This window comes from Xyrauchen texanus, chromosome 37 (assembly GCF_025860055.1).
Source record: "Xyrauchen texanus isolate HMW12.3.18 chromosome 37, RBS_HiC_50CHRs, whole genome shotgun sequence".
Lineage (NCBI taxonomy): Eukaryota > Metazoa > Chordata > Actinopteri > Cypriniformes > Catostomidae > Xyrauchen > Xyrauchen texanus.
This window is the reverse complement of record NC_068312.1, coordinates 31,353,254-31,374,333: the sequence shown is the minus strand read 5'-3', so window position 1 is coordinate 31,374,333 and position 21,080 is coordinate 31,353,254. Positions and strand designations below refer to the sequence as shown.

Sequence of the window (21,080 nt, the reverse complement as noted above, 5' to 3'; positions counted from 1 at the left end):
CCATATTGTTGCAAACAACATTTTTTAATTCTACCGGTTCCTGCTGTTTCAGAAAGTTTATACCTACTGTTTATCATTTGAAAATACCACATACCATATTATAACATATTTAATTTTATTATAACAGTTGTGGAGAGTCAAATGTACAATCAAACACAAATGAACAGGATATTTATTGACAGAATATTGTCTACTCCTCTCCAGATGAGGGGAGAACAATCTTGCTGGGGTCGTAATAGTTTTCAGACATGAGAAGAAGACCATCAGCCTCCCTCTGTTTGATCAACCTCTCAGCTTCCCGCCGAGCCCACTGCCTCATACTGATAGATAAAAAAAAGGAAAGCAGACATTTTAAAGGTTATTTCTTCTCATGAAATAAGCCAATGGAAAATAAAAGCACACTTGGAGACTGATGCATCTAAATTAACCCATATGCTGATGATTGGGCAAGATTGCTGATAACAACTTTAAGCCAAAAGACCCAATTATGGAAGATTAAATTATAAATAGTTTACATTTATGATAGTATGCCAAGAATAGATTTACATTTCTCTCTCAATATTGCACCTTGCTGCCTTAGACTAGTTTGCAGCTAAATGCACGCTTTCTAGAAGTGTACAAATAAAAGTTCATACTTTAACTCCAAGGTAAATTATTGTGCATCTTTTTAGGGCACTGCACCTTATGTCTTAATGTTTGAAACCTTTCAAACATCCTGTCTCAGTCCACACACTTATTGCTAAACCTCCAATCTTTTTGCAGTTTGTGTACACCAGTAAAATTCATACACATTTTACAGAACAACTTGTTTTACGTTCAGTTTTCCATAATGTGCATTTAGTTATCTCATCAATTGTTAAACTCATGAGTTACAATAGTATATTTAATATTATGGTTCACTAAGATACATTTGTATTAGCACATATTTATTGCCGAGATATATTGTGTGAGAAAATTATTACAGAATTAATTAATATTCTTACCCGTGATCTGGTAAGTAATGGATGAAAGTGCCTCCGATAACAATGGCCACTGATATGCCAAAGAAAAATGCCAACCTCATGTTCCATTCATCCACAAATGAGTCCTGATGATGGAAGCCATGGAAATCTGGATTCTGCAAAGACAAAACTGAACATTTACTATTTTAAAACATGCATTTATGGCAGGTATTACTTAAGTCAAACAGTAAATTCTGTTACTATAGTATAGACCAATGTATCAACTTGCCAATATATATATATATATATATATATATATATATACACATACACACACACACAGTCAGATCCATAAATATTGGGACATTGACACAATTCTAATCGTTTTGGTTCTATACACCACCACAATGGATTTGAAATGAAACGAACAAGATGTGCTTTAACTGCAGACTTTCAGCTTTAATTTGAGGGTACTTACATCCAAATCAGGTGAACAGTGTAGGAATTACAACAGTTTGTATATGTGCCTCCCACTTTTTAAGGGACCAAAAGTAATGGGACAGATTAACAATCATAAATCAAACTTTCACTTTTTAATACTTGGTTGCAAATCCTTTGCAGTCAATTACAGCCTGAAGTCTGGAACGCATAGACATCACCAGACGCTGGGTTTCATCCCTGGTGATGCTCTGCCAGGCCTCTACTGCAACTGTCTTCAGTTCCTGCTTGTTCTTGGGGCATTTTCCCTTCAGTTTTGTCTTCAGCCAGTGAAATGCATGCTCAATCGGATTCAGGTCAGGTGATTGACTTGGCCATTGCATAACATTCCACTTCTTTCCCTTAAAAAACTCTTTGGTTGCTTTCGCAGTATGCTTCGGGTCATTGTCCATGACCCGAAGTACACATTGTACACATTGTCCATGTGTACTGTGAAGCGCCGTCCAATGAGTTCTGAAGCATTTGGCTGAATATGAGCAGATAATATTGCCCGAAACACTTCAGAATTCATCCTGCTGCTTTTGTCAGCAGTCACATCATCAATAAATACAAGAGAACCAGTTCCATTGGCAGACATACATGCCCACGCCATGACACTACCACCACCATGCTTCACTGATGAGGTGGTATGCTTTGGATCATGAGCAGTTCCTTTCCTTCTCCATACTCTTCTCTTCCCATCTCTCTGGTACAAGTTGATCTTTGTCTCATCTGTCCATAGGATGTTGTTCCAGAACTGTGAAGGCTTTTTTAGATGTTGTTTGGCAAACTCTAATCTGGCCTTCCTGTTTCTGAGGCTCACCAATGGTTTACATCTTGTGGTGAACCCTCTGTATTCACTCTGGTGAAGTCTTCTCTTGATTGTTGACTTTGACACACATACACCTACCTCCTGGAGAGTGTTCTTGATCTGGCCTACTGTTGTGATGGGTGTTTTCTTCAGCAGGGAAAGAATTCTTCGGTCATCCACCACAGTTGTTTTCCGTTGTCTTCCGGGTCTTTTGGTGTTGCTGAGCTCACCGGTGCGTTCTTTTTTTTTTTAAGAATGTTCCAAACAGTTGATTTGGCCACACCTAATGTTTTTGCTATCTCTCTGATGGGTTTGTTTTGATTTTTCAGCCTAATAATGGCTTGCTTCACTGATAGTGACATCTCTTTGGATCTCATATTGAGAGTTGACAGCAACAGATTCCAAATGCAAATAGCACACTTGAAATGAACTCTGGACCTTTTATCTGCTCCTTGTAAATGGGATAATGAGGGAATAACACACACCTGGCCATGGAACAGCTGAGCAGCCAATTGTCCCATTACTTTTGGTCCCTTAAAAAGTGGGAGGCACATATACAAACCTTTGTAATTCCTACACCGTTCACCTGATTTGGATGTAAATACCCTCAAATTAAAGCTGAAAGTCTGCAGTTAAAGCACATCTTGTTCGTTTCATTTCAAATCCATTGTGGTGGTGTATAGAGCCAAAAAGATTAGAATTGTGTCGATGTCCCAATATTTATGGACCTGACTGTGTGTGTGTGTGTGTGTGTGTATGTATATATATATATATATATATATATATACTTTTTTTTTTTTTTTTTTTAAAGGATCATACAACTCCAACACAATTTCTTTGAGATGTTCACAGATATGTACAGGTTGTGCATCATTGAAAACAATGACAGCACTCATAGTGTTTGTTGTTAAGTGGAAAACGGTTCGTCTCTTTTTTTGTAAAGCCATTTCATTCATCCTGTTCAAAAACAAAAGTTAAAGCAACGACCAAAAATTAGGTATATGCGTAAACTCTCATGATCAGTCGTGATTAGTAGGACAGTACAGTACACATGTAAGCAGACATACACATGTGTTTCTTAGATGCAGTTCTGCTACTAGTGCTCCAAACTTGCTGTTTATGAGGGGAACTTACTTGCTGTAAGACAGAGCACCAATTACATCGCTTACTCTCCGTATCTGATCATAAACAGGATAAAATGATCAAGTGATCTATTGAAGATCTGTGTGAAGATGGGGGCCAGTTGGCAAGCACATGATTTTAGAAAAGTGGGTGAAACACCATCTGGGCCCTGTGCTTTCCTTGTCTTTTGTTTCCGGAATACACGTCACACCTTCTCTTAACAGATCTTAAGGGCAGGTTGAGTAGCAGGAGGGGGGAGGAAGGAGGTTGCAAGGGATGTTGATGATGTTTGTATGAAGTGAAGGTCAGAGCGGGTGTAAGGAGTGAGACTGGGCCATTAAAATCTACAGTAGGGCTGCACAATTAATCGAAAAACTAAATCGCGATTACGGCTGCCACGATTATGTAATCGTGAAAACTGACGATTACAGTGTTCAATTTAAGTCTGCTCCTGTTGCGTCAGTTCTATTTACAACATGTTTATGGAGCGGTTGAGTATTCTAACCAATCACTAACATGTCCGTTGAGCAATGAAACAGCAATTAATGTAAAGTGGCTTGTGGACGTTTCTACTGCTGTCAAACTAACGTTATTGGTGGACTGCACGTATGGCAGTCCACCACTTGACATTACAGAGACTAGCAACATCCAGCGAGAAAGTCGCTGAATGTGTGTAAGGGTCTTGAGCAATTTAATAAACTAGAGTCATGTTAACACGCATTATGCTTAAAGGGATGGTTCACCCAAAAATGTAAATTATCTAATTATTTACTCACCCTCCTGGCATTCCAGATGTGTTACTTTTTTTTTTTGCAGAACAGATATTTGCAGAAAGCTCTGTTGGTCCATACAATGCAAGTGAATGGGTGCCAAAATTTTGAAGCTTCAAAATCCAAGGCAGCATAAAAATAACCGATAAGACTTCAGTGGTTAAATACATATCTTCTTACATTATATGAAAGGTCTGGGTAAGAAATATGAATTGTATGTCATTTTAAATCATACATTATCCTCCCTGGCCAGTAGGGGTCTATATGCATGAAGAATGCAAATCACCAAAAAAACAGAAGAAGAATGTGGAGACTGACAGAGCAGGGAGTATTTATAGTCATTTAAATATTGATCTGTTTCTCACCCACACCTATCATATCACTTCAGAAGATATGGACTTAACCACTGGAGTCTTATTTCATGCTGCCATTATGTGGATTTTGGATCTTCAAAATGTTAGCACCCATTCACTTGCATTGTATGGACCTACAGAGCTGAAATATTCTTCTAAAAATCTTCATTTGTGTTGAGCAGAAATAAAAGTCAAACACATTTGGGATGGCATGAGGGTGAGTAAATTATAAAATAATCTTCATTTTTGGGTGGAATATCCCTTCAATTATTGTGGCTATACTTTTGAAAAACTGTGTATTTAACGTTTTGTGTATTGGACTGGTTTACTTTGTTTGTATGTGCCTTACATCATGTGTTTCTTTCTTTTCTTGTTTTCTGTGGTAATCAACATTATACCACAAATGTGGTCAATAGAGTTTAACTTGTATTAAACCCAAAACACTCCTTGTAAGAATGAAAATCTATGAAAGAATAACAAATCTGAAAGCAGTGCTCACATCATTCTTAAAAGTCTGAACAAAATATCCAAATCTTTTTGCAGATTTGCAAACTATTCGATCATCTTCACACTTTTGTCCCATGAATGATATACAGCAAAGTTCCCCAAAACTCTTTAGTTTTCATCGCCATTCATAATGTGATGTTCATCCATCTCTGTTGTCTGTTTTAGAAGTAGTTCTTGACCCCCTCCCTTACTCTGGTTAATATAAACTACAACAGAAACGATGGACATTGCTGTAGGTACTGCTGTGCATCATATAAACATGGTGCAATACAGATTATAAATACTGGATAACAAGAGACAATGCACAATAGACAGAGGGAACAGCGAACATGCAATGTAAACATGTACCAGTCAAAGCACGTCAAACTGAATACGGTTTAGACTAAAGATAGTTTATAGAGCAGTCTGGCAGCACTCAAACCCCTCTTGAATAATATCTTAATAACAATTATTCCAATCGTAACTACTTTCCATGCATCAAACACATGTATTTGAGGTGCAGTTGTGATTCTCATACCTTCTCAAACGGGCTGACCTCTGTATGTCCATGACTGTCCTGAGCAGCGGGCGACACTGGCTGCAGATCGGACGCAACGGCCGCACTGGATTTCGTTGTCTGTGACACACAGCGACACCCGAGCGCCGACCTCAAGCGAACCCGGGACAGGGCGGGCCAGATTCGGCTCAGGCGTGAAGCCATTTTACCCGATTTCTCGGCACTGAGAAGCTGTATCGGGACAGGAGTCGTGCCAATTTATATTTCCGGGTTACAAGGTTTTTCCTCCGTTTGTTATGGACCCTACTGCCACCCAGAGGCAGAGTTCGGTGTGTGGCATATAGCAAAACTGGCTAGTTGTAGTAACCACTACTGAACAGCAGGCGTCTCGATTTCGCTATTTCTTATGTTGACAAAACAAACATTGGAATAATAATAAAAAATGAGGATGGAAAAATTACATCGCATAGCATTTTAGTGAATTACTGTGGTAGGTTTTATTTTTTAAAATTATTACTAATATTTTAATAAAATAAAAAACGTAACAAAACATTTTACGTTCTAAACAGGTACTAAAATACTTTTGTGTAAATGCCCCTGAATAAACAATAATTTTCTTTGCATTACAGTTAAATTTAACTAACTAATTTACATTCTTCGTGCATTGGCTTTCTGACTGTTTAAGCAGGAAGCTCTGAAAACCACAGACGCTTCTGCGCTTCAACATGTTCCTGCCTCACAAGTTTACATGCCTTAACTGTTGCAAACTGTAGTCTCACATATACGTAAATGTATGGATGTATGTATACAGTCTGTATATTTTCAACTTTCACCACAGGGAAATATCTTACCGTTTACCAGTTTTATTCAGTGTACATCCTAGCCTACAAAACAGGTTTTTGAGCAACTTAAAAGTCAGTTGGCTTATTTACTAACTACAGAACAATACTTCATCAAAGGTGTGGGGAAGTGTACAAAAACATGACTGTTTCAAATGATATTAAAACAATGACTTGATCACTACATGGCACTAGTAAATATACATTAAAATGCAAAAAGTATCATTTGTTTAACTGCATGAGGACATTTCTTGGCATCTATCCATTTGTTCTCAATTAGTCTTAGTCCATTTAACAAAGACAGCTTTATTTGTCCTTTGAGGTCATCAAGGTATTTCCATGTCTCCGTTGGAAGTTTGTGAGAGTCGCTTGTCAGCTTCGCAGCCTCCTCTGCTCTCCATGTTTTCTTTGCTTTCTTCATTTTGGTCATCGCCTTTCTGCTTTAGACGCAGTCCAGGATCCTTCTGTGTAGGGATACGAAAGCTGGAAAAAGATCCACCTCCAGAGGACCTTTTATCTGGACACCACATAAACATACAGTAAGATGAGAAAATACAGGGATGTTAGAGACAGATTGTTGATTTTGAAATCAAAATAATAGTTAGTTAGCTACACAGTAAAACTGATTGCAGCACTAAACCAAGGGTGATGTTAAAAGAATTGTGACTTTTTTAAAAAGAGCTGTCATCAGGGAATGAGGTTATCAGTGTTTTTTTTTTTCTCTGACCCTGCAATGAGAACAAGGGGTGCAGACCTAGATTGCATGCATCTACCAGCCTGTGCAATTGGTAGGTGTGTCCAAACTTTTGATTGGTAGTGTATGTATTATTTTAGTTGAGTAATCTCAACATCAGCCAAATTTAACCCATAGAGCACTGATATTGATCAAATTACAGTCATGTTAAATGCAAAGTGTGAGCTGGATTGTATTTTAAATCATAGACTTGAAATATGTGTGAGTTTTCTATATGCATACCTCCTGGTCCAATTGGATGCATTAATCTGTTCATTTGAACGTTCCAGTGTTTAACATTGGTGCTAGCCTGACGAAGCTTCCTTTGGGCAGCCTATCAGGATCAAAAGATGAAGATTTTTTCAGTGATCATAGACTTTTTACATACCCACTGCAATAATAATCAGCGTTCAGCATGAACAATTCAAATAAGGTTCTTTACATTAACATTAATTAATGCATTAATTATAATAAACTAAAACTGAACAATATTTTTTACAGCATTTATTCAGAGGCTATGTAAGTTCAGTATCCATTAACAGATGTCAGCATATACAACTTTTAATGTTAGCAATGTATTATTATACAGAGAAAGTAACATTGACCAAGATTAAAGGAATATTCCGGGTTCGATAAAAGTTAAGCTCGATCAACAGCAATTTTGGCATAATATTGAGTACCACAAAAAGTAATTTCCACTTGTACGTCCTTGTCTTTAACAAAAGGAAAAATCAAGGTAACAGTGAGGCACTTACAGTGGAAGTGAATGTGACCAATTTTTGGAGGGTTTAAAGGCAGAACCGTGAAGCTTATAAAAGCACAGATTAATTGTTCTGTTGAGACTCATGTATTATTTGAACTGTAAACGTTTTAGTGTTTTGTTTTATTGAGAATTACATGGTCATGAAGTTGTAAAATTGGCTATAACATCACACAGGAAAGGTTAGCAAGCAAATTTATCACACTATCATTCATGTTTACACATATTATTGGTGTCTTGTGGCAATACTTTTAAAACAGTGAGTATTTTAACCTTTTCAGTTTGGGCCCATTCACTTCCATGTCATGTAATGTTGATGTAATGTCAACAAACCGTAAAACAACTGGACAAATGAAGATTTAAACAACTTTATAGCTCAAACAATAAACAAGTTTTAACAGAAGAATTAATGCCTTTACACACTCAAAAACTTCACTTCCATTGCTAGAGCCTCACTGTAACCTCGATTGCATACAAACCTGAACTACTGTAAGGCTAATATTCTAATGCCAAAGGATTATACAAAGTGAAGCTCACCACGACATCCTGGTCCACTCTATGCCGATTGGCCCTGATCTCCTCCAGTTGTATCTGTGCTTCCTCCAGAGCACGAGACTTACTTTCCATTTCCTGTCTGAGCTCCTGTTTCTCTCGCTGGGCTCGTTGAATATCCTCTTCCTGCTCTTCACGGAGAGACATCAGGGCCTTCATCTTCTCCTCTTCCTCAGCAAGTAGCCTGTAATGATAAAACAATGAGCTCAGCATGCACACGAGCTAGACATGGACTCCACGTTTGTACAGAACCTGATGATCCTTGTTATCCCAGCATGATCCTTGTGTGCGTCAATGTCTGACTTTTTGTACAAAGATGGACAAAGTCACAACTTTGCTTATTTGATTTCCAAATCTTTTAATTATATTTTTATATTTAAATTTTTTTTTGTTTTTATGTGGTCTCAACTTTGGACCCTACTGTACAGTACATGACAATTCAAAGTGTTGCAGGTGGAATTTATTTAAATATGACAGTATTTTGTCAACAATGATGATCAAGTTGTAGGTTTGTAGGCCATTTTGCATATATTTATTGTGGAGTGAACAGATTGAAACAGAAGTATCATGTCTTTACTGAACACAAAATAGCATTCGTTTTTTCCTTTCAAAAGGAACATATGTATATATTTCTCATACATATTCATGTTAAGAGTCTCTTTTCTCTCAATTACTTCCTCTGGTAACTTCCTCTCGATTAATTCTCCACAACCACATGTGTTTGTTTTCAGGGGAGAGCATTTAGACTAACTTTGACATATCCTCCCTAAAGAGCACTGATGAGTTTTAGTAACTTGTTTTCTAAGATGCTTGCAGCACATTTAATTGAAAATATGGGCACCAGTTTGGGCAGACTGTTTGACTGCGTATGCATAAGTGAGGAGCATTGTTTAAATGTAAATTAATTTGTTTGTTAGTGGGGGTGTGTGTGCGTGAAACAGAGAATGTGTGTATTACTCAAAACTGTTGCATGCTGCTTCTTACCGAGCTTGTGCATAGCGGAAGGCCTCTTCGTCCTGCCTGGCTTTGATTTCCTGTTGCAGAGCCTCTTCTAGCCGCTGCTGCATGGCCTCTAGTTCTCTGATTCGTGTTCTCTGTCTTTCAGCCTCAGCTTCCTTCAGTGCCATCTCTGCTTGCATGCTCGCCCGCGCCTGCACACAATCCAACAAGGGTCCTCTTATTGACAGCCAGCTATTCCACACATTGTAATTTTTCTGTATCCATCCATCCATCTATTGTGATTCCTAGATCAACATACTCTGTTGTTCCTGAACCAACATTCTATTTAAACAATCATAGCTCTAATCCATTAAATCCATCCATCCATGTCTCTATCTTTCTATCCTTCAGTAAATCCAACCAATGTCTCCCATCTATCCATCCCCTATCCTCCAAATTTCCATCAATTCATAAAGTCTGCCAAGTATCCATCAATGTATCCATCCATGCATCTATCTATCCATTCATATCCAATCCATCCATCCATCCATCCAATGTTTACATCATCCATCAACCCAGCCAATTTATCCCATCCATCTATCAATCCATCCATCCATCCATCCACACCTCTTCAGCCTCTTTGAGCTGGATCTCCAGGGCTTGCTGGAGTTGTTCGTGCTGCTGGCGTCTGCGCAGTTCATCTTGCTCTAGCAGTGCCTGCGCCTGCCTCTGCGCCTCCTTCAGGAGCTCCAGCTCGGCCATCTTCCGTTCCCGTTCCTCCTGTAGAGCCCGCAAGCGCTGCAGCTCCTGCTCCTTCGCCTCCCGTCTCTTCTCTCTCTGTTCACGTTGCTCACGTCGTTTCAGTTTTAGATCTTTATGAAGAGAATTTTTACCCTCCACATGCAGCCGGATTGCCGTTTGAATAGCTAGTGGAGAAAGAATACAATAACTTGCCAGTTATTACAGGATATATTTTTACTTTTGACACCCACATTTTATGATCCACACGCAAGGGACTCCCTTCCTTAAATATAAAGGCAGGCAACATTATATTTTAATGTGTAAAGGTCCATTTATAATGTGTCTGAGATATAGTAAACTTAATATTATAAAAGAAAACGTATTTGCGAAATTCTATATTTATTATATATAGTCATTGTACTAACATTGTACTTTTATTTAAAAAAAATTACTGGTAAAAACAATGACTGTCAAGAGAATAATCATGATTAATCACTTGATATCCAACTCGTCTTTAGAAAGTAGAATGAATCAAAAGAATGTCAAATTTGATACATGTTTTTTTTTTTACACTTTCTTTTTTTATGCAAAGTTTCCACCGACCCCTAGCATCCAATTTTGGCTCTTTAGAGGTTCCCGACCCCAGCAAACCCTGACGGTGTTATAACTCATTATGATGTAGTCATTCTAAAATAGTGGCACTTGCCCATTCAAAAGTTGCCACCACAATCCCAGGGTGTTGCGAGTTGCAACTTGAAAGAGCATTTTGGTTAGTAAGGTGTAAAGTGCATTACAATGTGGTTGCTAGAGTGTTACTAGGTGACTTTTAAAATTTTATAGGTGATCACTTACTGGCCCAATTCAAAAGAACCCACTACTATATGATATTATGATCCCCAGATATGGCAATTACATTTGAAAAACATATTGCACCTCTAGAAAGGATTTACCTGTACATAAAGTTTCATATTATGTCTCACGACACATTTCAGGGAGTCAAAATTCAACCTGTGAAATGTCACAGGTTTCCCTCGACGAAGCTTTGTTTCAGTAGCTTGTGAAAACCTCAGTGACATATTGATTTATTTTTTAATTGGTGTAAAGGTTAGACAACAACAATAGCCAATTGTAAAACGTAAATCATATGGTGGAGAGAAGTGCCCTTAGTGAACAAGTGCCTCTTGAGGTGAGGGAACATTCAGCAACAGGGACATAAACTTCTTCAAACTATCCTTTCAATCAATATGGCCACATTTCAAGGGAAACAAACAAACATAAGCAAAATCAAAGAAACATAGCCTGCAGACCTGTAGTCCACTCCTGTCTCTGTTTGGTGTCGGAGGCGCTGAGTTCATAGGTTTTGGTAAGTGTCTTTATGCAAAACATGCACCTCTTCCCATCTCTGTCAGGAAGAACCTTTGATAAAGAGCAGATGTTACCAGAAACATCACACACAGCTGTAGTAATCAGAACTGAATGGTTAATGTTCACTCTGAATTGTGTGCTAATCAGTGGTCCATGATCATCAATAAAACTGGTTATTATTATACAGTAGTACTGCAGCTCATAATATCTGACCAATTAAATGTATTATTTACACTCTGGAGGTCGCCTTCAGCTGTTTGCACCTTCACAGCCCCCCAAAAAATTCTCATAGTGTGCACTGTGATGAACTGCCACTGATATTGTCAATGTCAATATATAATTATGCTTTTTCATTATTCTAATACCACACAAAATACCCACAGAAACCCACACTCTACCTCTACACAACAGTTTCCGTCTAGTTGTATGTTGCCTTTGCGGTCCTTCCGTTCCTCACTGGTGAAGTAAACTAAAGTACTGGGTCTCAGGGTGAACCAACGCTCTGTCCAGTTTCTCCTCAACTGACCTTTCTTCCACAGATATCCCTGGGCCAACAAATACAATTTTTATACATTTAAAAAATCCACACATACAATGGGTCCAAAAAATATTTGGGCACTTACAGGTTTAGTTCAACCAAAACTGAAAATTCTCACCCTTACTCACCCTCATGCCATCCCAGATGTGTATGACTTTCTTTCATCTGCTGAAGATGAAAATTAAGATTTTTAGAATAATATCTCAGCTCTGTAGGTCCATACAATGCAAGTGAATGGGTATCAAATTGTTGGAGCTCCAAAATCCACATAAAGGGCAACGTAAAAGTACTCCAGACAACTCTGGTGGTTAAATCTTAACTACCTTATAACCATCTTATGAAGCGATATAATAGGTGTGGGTAAGAAACAGATCAATATTTAAGTAATTTTTTACTTCAAATTCTCCTCCCTGCTCAGCCAATCACCACTTTCACTTTTACATTCTCCTTCTGTTTTTGGTGATTCACGTTCTTCATGCATATCGCCCACTACTGGGCAGGGGGGAGAATTGATGATAAAAAAATTACTTATTTTAATTTTAGAGCGTCACAATTTTGGCACTCATTCACTTGCATTGAATGCACCTACACAGCTGAAATATTCTTCAGAAAATTGTAATTTGTGTTCTGCAGAAGAAAGAAAGTCATACTGTACACATCTGGGATGCCAGGAGGGTGAGTAAATAATGAGAGAATTTTCATTTTTGGGTGAACTATCCCTTTAAGCCACACTTATAATGTCACTGCATTAGATAACAAAACATAAAACCATCTTAACCAAAGGCTCATCTGCAAACAAATGCTGCTACACCTTTTCTCAGAATGAACTTCATTTTTCTAGTCATTTTTGCAATGACCTTTAACCAATTTTAGTAGATATATTAAGTCAGAGTCCAATACGTTTGGGGCTACATGTAAAAAATTAACATTTGATAAATTCAGTTGCCATCTCAGTGTATAAGCCCATGTACTCTTGGAATATAATCATGTTTAATAACATCAAAACATTATTATCCAATAACAATTTATAAATAGTAAATACAGTGCCATACCTCTTTCAGCACATCACCCACTATTTCCCTATACACCTCCTCAATTGCCATGCTGAGGGTTTCTTTGGCAATGCCTCTTGTAAGTTTCCCCAAATTCATCATCTCCAGAAAGGCCCATACAGTGAAGCCATTCTTTTGAACAGAATCTTGGGAAATGAAGTCCTCCAGTTCTACAAGGTTCAGCTCGACGCTCATCGCCATGCAAAATTTCTTTAGTAAATATTCAACCTGTGGAGAGAGGCAACTTTCATGTGAGATTCTGTTGAGACAAGAGCAAATGTTTTAACGCGGCTGTTATGCATATACTGTATAATCAACCAACTTAAAACGACTGCATTAAACAAGCATCTGTGTTGTGCAAATGTCTGTGTGCCTGCTTATTTGAATAATTACTATATTTGTACAATAGCTATAGAGCCACAGGATATGTTTTCACTCCGTTTTCAGCTACTTCTCTTCTGTGAAACTTTTACAAGTTACGTTTTGCCAAACGTTACAAAACACGGCACAGGAAATAAACCAAACTGCAAGATGAGACAGTACAAGGGCAGTAGGGGAAAAAAAAAGTTGTGATTTAGCACAGAAACAAAAAGAGAAAACATGGAGTCAGCTTATTTTGTGTGGTTGATGCATAATTTGTCCATGGATTTTAGGTTAAAATGTATAAGGGAAAGTATATTTTAGGCACTGTAACTGGCCAACATTTCTCTTAGATTAAGAGTTCACCCAAAAATAAAAATTCTGTCATGATTTGTTTCTGAACCCATTTGATTTTCTTCAGTGGAACACAAAGGCAAAATAACAGCTTTAGTAAACTTTCAATTTCATTGTATGGAGAGAAAAAAAAGATGCAATGAAAGTGAATAGTGACTGAAAATGTCAGTCCTTAAAGGGATAGTTCACACAAAAAAGAAAATGCTTTCATCTGTTACTCACCATCATGCCATCCCAAATATGCATGACTTTCATCTGCAGAGTACAAAGATTTTAAAAGGATATCTCAACTCTGTAGGTCCATACTATTCAAGTGAATGGTGGCTAGAACTTTGAAGCTCCAAAAAGGCCATAAAACAGCATATAAGTTCTTACAACAGGAATCTCTTTGCTGTTAGCTGCTAATTTGTTTTTGCAAATAAATATACTTTTTGTAATAGTTTTTTTTTATTTATTGAAATTTGTGTCTTATTTCAAATTGCGTACTCTTACTGTTATAATAATAATAATAATAAATAATAATAATAATAATAATATATCTGTACTACATAAATGTATATAAAATACACGAATGAACATTTCCCGCTGAAAGTTATTTGGTGCAGAAGAGGCCTTAATAATAAACCTCAGGGTTTAGCCAAGCATATTATATAAATGAACCCTGTTTTTGCTCTCTGCTTATGGCGATATACTAGCCTGTGACTAATACATACTAATCTGTGACATTGCAATCAGCACGTAAGCGTTTTAAATAGCTGCAGCCCTGCATTTGTTTGAAGTGTGAGGAACTTTGGCTTTTGTGTCTTTTCTGGACTGTAAGACTGCCTAAATTGCGAGACAATAGCATTGGAGTGTGGGCTGTGAAGGAGCAGATCACTGGTTTTACCAACTGAATGAATACACAACATTTACTCATTCGATTCATGAACGAGCGAGGATCAGCGTCTTATTATTACCTATCGACAGAGAGGTGGCATGTCGCTTGTTCAGTAATCTCGTTTAACAAGGTGATAAAGGAGCTGGATTAATTAAGAGTAAAATTGACTAAATGACATTACAATGACACCAGGATGTAAGTAAAACCTGTAGTTACTTTGTCTATGTCGTTTTTTTTGTATATTCCTTGATGGTCATGCACGGGAGTTTACAAAATGACATTATTTGCTGTCATTTACAGAGACAACGCTTATGCGTTAGTAGACACGTTGATTTGAATAAAGTATAATTAGACTTGTTTTGGTCTCTGTGCATTATCAATGGTTTAATGCAGGGGCCTGCAAACCTATGGCACACAGAGTGGTAATCAATGGCACGCCAGCAACAATGAGAGAGAAGCAGACTATTTTATTTAGATGAAATACCGCACATGCATTCCAATCTACATCTTGATGTAATCCTTCCTCATGATCACACAAAATGGTTTCATGAGCTGAATGGGTGACTAAACAAAAAGTTAAAATGTGATGAGACTGAAGTATACCCAACAGACTTGTGCAGCGTGCGCAAGTCATTCGTCATTATGAGCCGGCAGCGCAACACTTTCTGTTAATCACGTGAGTTCATGCGCCCGCTTCACTTCGGTCAGGCTGCGCGGATGACAGCCTACATTCTGTGTTTCATTTGTTTCTTAAAGACTTTGTAGGTGTGATTCACCGAAAATGGCTACATAGTTGATCGGCTTGTGGTGTGCGAATGGCTTGCACTTTAATAATATTTAGTCTCCATTTCAGATGATGAAAACACGCTGCCTGATAATGGGGAAGGATCAAGATGTAGATTGAATGCTGGTTCGAAAAACTTCAAATAAGTAAAATAGCCTGCACCACTCTAGCTGTTGTTTGCATGCTAGTAATTACCCCTCTGTGAGATTTTGAAAATGTAGTATGACATAATATAATAAATATTTAAGATTGCACAAAATTTCATAATCAGTAATCAAATAAGCAAATTTGTGACAGGTTTTCTTTCATTAAAAGCATTCAAGATGCACTGTGAAAATTCACATGCAGGATCATGATTATATCATAATCATGATCCTGCACTTAATAAAACAAAAACAAACACTAAATTAGAAAAATGCAAAATAGAAACATTTTCACAAGTGGACTCAAAACTTCGGAAAATCACACATGCGCATATATACTGTATACAGCTCTGGAAAAAATTAAGAGACCACTCTACACAGGGGCGGACTGGCCATAGGGAGAACAGGCAGTGAACAGGTGGGTACAATGGCACAACCATTAACTAGGAAAAAAACGGCACTCCATGTCAAAAAGGTTGCCGACCTCTGATTTAATGACTCAAAACACACCTACTGGCATAAAATGTGATTTACAAATAGTTCTCAGAACAAATCCGTGAACAAATCTGAACATTTGAATGATTCTTTAAATGGTTTCAGTTTTTTTTTTAAATAACTTTATAAGTGTGTTTATTATAGAAAATGACAAATTCTGAATGAATATTAGTCAGCTATCTTAAATGATGTAAACACACAACAAACACCATCTATACTAAACAGTGAAATACATTAAATGTGCACATCTAAAGGCAGTTGCACACCGGATGAGAAGCGTCACAGCTGGGACATGGCACAGGTATCAAACATGGCATGTACACACAAGTACACACAAAAAAAACACAAACGTTTCCAATGTTTTTCCCTTCTTCAAGAACGAACAACGCTAGAGTATGTCCTTTTATAATGATTTGGGTAGAATTTAATGGAAAATATGCTCAATTTGAGCAGCCTCCGGAGTTGTGGCTGAGCCATGTCATCTGTCAGATGCGTCTGATGTGCAACACTCTTAATAGTGTCATTGTAAAAAAGGGTATCTGTCCTTAGATTGAAATCCTAGAATCACCCCTGCACCCACACCAATCATATTGCCTCTGAAGACATGTATTTAAACACTGGAGTCATTTGGATTACTTTTATGCTGCTTTTATGTGTTTTTTTTTTAGCTTCAATGTTTTGGCCACCATTCAGTTGCTTTGTATGGACCTAGCTGAAATACTCTTCTAAAACCTTTGTTTGTGTTCAGCAGAAGAGAGAAAGTCATACACATCTGGTATGGCATGAGGGTGAGTAAATGATGAGTGAATTTAAATATTTGGGTGAACTATATATTCAAGGACTGACATTTTCAGTCACCATTCACTTCATTACATCTTTTTTTTTCTCTCTCTATACAATGGAAGTGAAAAGTCACTAAAACTGTCATTCTTCTGTGATTCACGGAAGAAATTCATATGGGTTTGGAACTAGTAAATAATGACAGAATGGCTGAATTTGATTCATAGATGTTAAAAAAAAACTATTTAAAGCTGTAAAACTTGCCGAAAGTTTGAAGATGAAAGGTTAAAATTTACCTGTTAAGACAATGGAAGGAACAATTGACAAAGTCACAAAGTTTTGTCCCAGTACCAACTATTCTGTATTTAAAATGTACTCTTTACCTGTTCCGGGGCATAATTATCCTAAGACAAAAGGAGGGTTAAGTTTATATATGAAGAAGTCTGTTCCCCTTAAGAGTAACCAAAGGTGTAGTTCATCATATTAACTACAGACATGTTCCACTAAGTCTAACAACCAGTCTTCATTTTGAATAGTTTATCACGAACAAACTTTTTTTTACTTGAAATCTCACCTCATCAGGGATCATGACCAGAGGGTATCTGTCCTCCGAAAGAAATATAAAGAGGCACCAGAGGCGGAAGGCATCTTTCTCAGGCAGAATACTCTTCCCTTGTGGTCGATAGTTCTTCTTAGCCGTAAGAGTCCAACACAGCTCATCCACATTTTCTTTAACAAACATTCCTTCCACCACCTGGAAAGAGAAGATGAAGAACAAAAAGAACAGATAAATACATTGTGATTTTTGAAGTCTGAAATCCAAGAACATATATAATAAAAAACATCTATTCTTTGTCTGCCTCTTTCTTCTGCGCTAGTTTCAATACTACTCCAGCTACTCTTGGAAATTAGCACTTCAGATATGGTTGACTTTTGCGAGCTGAATTGCTTATGTTCCTCATTTGTAAGGCGCTCTGTTAAAAACATCTGCTAAATGACCGAATGTAATTTAAATAGAACATATTGAGAATCAGTGTATGCTGATCAGTGAATTTCTAAGTTCTGCCAGAACAGATGTACTGCATAAACACAGACACAAATAAATGATCTTACATAAAATGCTACACCTCAAGATGAAAACACCTGCTGAGGTGTAAGAGGATGAAGTGAGGGTGAGTACCTTGTCCAGGATGTATTTGTTGAGATAGGGCATGTATCCTTGGCTGGAAACTGGACCATCATCATCATCTCTAAAGTGCTCCTCAAGAGCTGCTGGGTCATGAGGGATGCCCAGAACTGTATAAAGATTATGAGATAAGACCTGCAGAACAACACATATCTTAAACACAAGAGCACTAATAAAATAATAATACACAATTAAAACTCATGATCAAGAAATCTGGCAAAAAGCAAATAATGTATTGTAGTGCAATTATATGTGTGGAGTGGTTAAGGTCAATATCAGCAATATTTTAGCAAATATCTTCAACCTCAAAACGTTAACACAACAGGGTTGAACATTAGACAGATTTGTCAAGGGTTATTGATTTTTACAACTGTGTTATTTATAACAAAGCACACTGAAACACCAATACCACAAACATTTGCTCAGTTCTCTATTCAAATAGTTAGTATATGAAGTCCAAACCTTCTGTGACAGTGTTGAAATAATGTTGCACTTATTGATCAATCGAAACACAATGGTCACTTGCAAACAGCTACATACCACAATCTTCCACACAGTGATAATAAAACTCAAGGTCATTGATGTACATAATGTGGTGTAGTGCAAGTACATGTACTAGGCTGATATAATCTTTCCCAAACCATGTGGAATGTGACAGAGTTGATACAAAACATAATTACATTTTTCCATTTATAAATGAGTGGTTTATTGCAAAACACACTGAAACTGAATGATATTACCAAACTTTGCTCTGTTGTCTGATCAAATTCTAACATGAAGTTCAAACCTTCTGTAATGGGGCTGAAGTTATGTTGTTTTTATTAATCAAACAAAAAGATCATAAGATATTGAGCATAAATAAGGTGGTGTGATGCAAATATATGTGCTAATTAAGGCTGGTATTACATTAAGTACATTTCTGTACTTATTTTTAACCCCAAAACATTTTGAACGTGATCAAGTTGACCCAAAACATTTGTTATGGGCAATTTATATTTCTTCCATTTACAAATTTATGATTTATTACAAAACACACTGAAACAACCCTTTGCTACCAAAATTTGCTCAGCTCTCCATTCAAATAAATCTATGAAGTCCAAACCCTCCATAACAGGGTTGAAATAATGTTGCGCTTATTGATTATTAAGATAATTTACCAACAGCTACGTACAGTATTTACATACCACAATCTACCACACAGAGATCATTCCATACACTTGCATTATTTGCTTAATTAAGGTTTACATTGATGTTGAACCTTAGGGTTGCCAACTTTGCCATTTGAACACTGGATGCTTAAGAATTTTGAGTGCTTAAATGCCCCTTTGAGCATTTCGCCCAAAATATGGGACATCCTGGCTTATCCGGGACAGTTAGCAACCCTATAATATTGATTTAAAAATGTATGTATTTTATATAGATTTGTTGTCCCTTACTGCCTTACAAAACGCCATGCTTCGAATAACATTGTATTATGAGGAACAGGAATGAGGCACTGCTTGAAGTCAGCAGTTACTCTATTTATCCATATTAATTTTATCATTTATCTGAAGAGTTTCGATTGATTCCATGATAATGGAACCAGAAGACATATTTTCCTTTTTGAACTACTTATGACAGGTGATAAAAGAGAAAACAAGGCCAGGCTGGTTTCACCAGGACTTTGCACCAAACTGCTTACATCAAGATTCAAATGCACCACAAAAGCACTCAGGCAACAGCAGGGCAACACAGCATCACTTCTCTAATGTTGCTCAGGAACTTATCTACATGATTCTCTGAATATGAATGACATCATCTTATCCTATAACGAATATACAAAACTTTGACATCAATAAAGTGTGTTGTCACATGGAAATAACTGTATGGCAAGCTGTTTTAAAATGTATAACTCTTGTTATGGAGGCAAGAGAGGTTAAACTCTTTTTTTAGAACATGTAAATGAATGTGTGAAGGTATGGACTAAAGATGAATAGATCGAGCTGTGATGCTACAGAGAAACTGCGCAAACTACACACATCCGGTGGCCCCCTTTTACATCCATCCTATCAGTTCTCAAACTTGATGATTCAAAGTTTATCAGTGTAGACCCGTTTACAGTGCCATACTCACAATGCCCTCTGGTCAGAAATCCCCTATTTTAGCTGGTCAGCTTGTGATTTCTACTGGATTAAAATTAATCATGAGCAGCATTGCTGTGCTCTCAGAAAACTAATAATGGTTGAAATCAAGCATAATTTACCCTTTAAAATAAATAATACAAAAATATTTACATTTCTTTAAAGTTAATACCTTAATCTGTTAATGCACAAGTTTCTTCAAGTAGGATGAGTCTTGTAAATAGGCTTTTGTAATAGAAAACCTATGACCCACCTAACATTCAGCAAGTTCACGGTAGACCATGTGGCATATGATTATCTGCACACAGGAAACACATCTCAAACAGTTAAAGCAAGTGCATGGCACCTTTAATGCAGCAAAAACACAACTTGAGAAAAACGCTCCCCCAGCGATAGTTTGTTTTCTTTTGCCCCCCACTTTTTAAGATCAATAAATATTTTTCACCATTTTAACACCTTGAGATCTACGAGTCGCACAGAACCACAGTTTTCGAATGCTGCAACCTGATTTTTTCTTCTTTTCATAGTATATTAATAGTTGTGCAGCTCACCTTGAGTTGAGACTTGGAAACCTTTCCACTCTTCTCCACATCTAGAGCAGTGAAAGCATACCAAATGGACTTGAGCAGTTCTGAGCGCAAGTCCATGACTGTAGTAATTTTACTCTCCGTTTTTCCTTTTTTCGGTGTGTTCTCGTTTTCTTGCTCTGTCATTCAAGGCCACCCACACCCACTGTACAAGAGTGCATCCTCCAAAAGGCAAATGACACCCTCTACTGGGGCAATACTCAAACAAGAAAGAAGTTATAATGCTCCAGCATTATACACATCATTAGTTTATCAAAAGTTTGTGTTGAATTCTGAATTATGACATCATGTTATCCTATAATGAATATACAAAACTTTGACATCAATAAAGTGTGTCGTAACATGGAAATAACTGTATGGCAAGCCGTTTTAAAATGTATAACTCTTGTTATGGAGGC

At 37.2% G+C, this 21,080-nt stretch overlaps 2 protein-coding genes across 2 annotated transcripts; both read right to left on the bottom strand.

Moving 5' to 3' along the window:
- Nucleotides 1-98: 98 nt before the first annotated feature.
- LOC127631089 (NADH dehydrogenase [ubiquinone] 1 beta subcomplex subunit 11, mitochondrial-like) lies at nucleotides 99-5,757 on the bottom strand. Its single transcript, XM_052109064.1, has 3 exons — nucleotides 5,499-5,757; nucleotides 984-1,117; nucleotides 99-320 (listed from the first exon to the last, which is right to left on the bottom strand). The coding sequence occupies exons 1-3, from the start codon at nucleotides 5,679-5,681 to the stop codon at nucleotides 191-193; spliced, it is 447 nt and encodes a 148-aa protein (XP_051965024.1). The 5' UTR covers nucleotides 5,682-5,757; the 3' UTR covers nucleotides 99-190.
- A 453-nt stretch (nucleotides 5,758-6,210) lies between these two features.
- On the bottom strand, nucleotides 6,211-20,785 carry LOC127630999 (differentially expressed in FDCP 6 homolog). The gene is made up of 11 exons (XM_052108933.1): nucleotides 20,647-20,785; nucleotides 17,970-18,110; nucleotides 17,364-17,543; nucleotides 12,997-13,224; nucleotides 11,805-11,951; nucleotides 11,349-11,457; nucleotides 9,928-10,226; nucleotides 9,346-9,512; nucleotides 8,347-8,545; nucleotides 7,293-7,383; nucleotides 6,211-6,833 (listed from the first exon to the last, which is right to left on the bottom strand). The coding sequence occupies exons 1-11, from the start codon at nucleotides 20,740-20,742 to the stop codon at nucleotides 6,643-6,645; spliced, it is 1,848 nt and encodes a 615-aa protein (XP_051964893.1). The 5' UTR covers nucleotides 20,743-20,785; the 3' UTR covers nucleotides 6,211-6,642.
- Nucleotides 20,786-21,080: the final 295 nt, after the last annotated feature.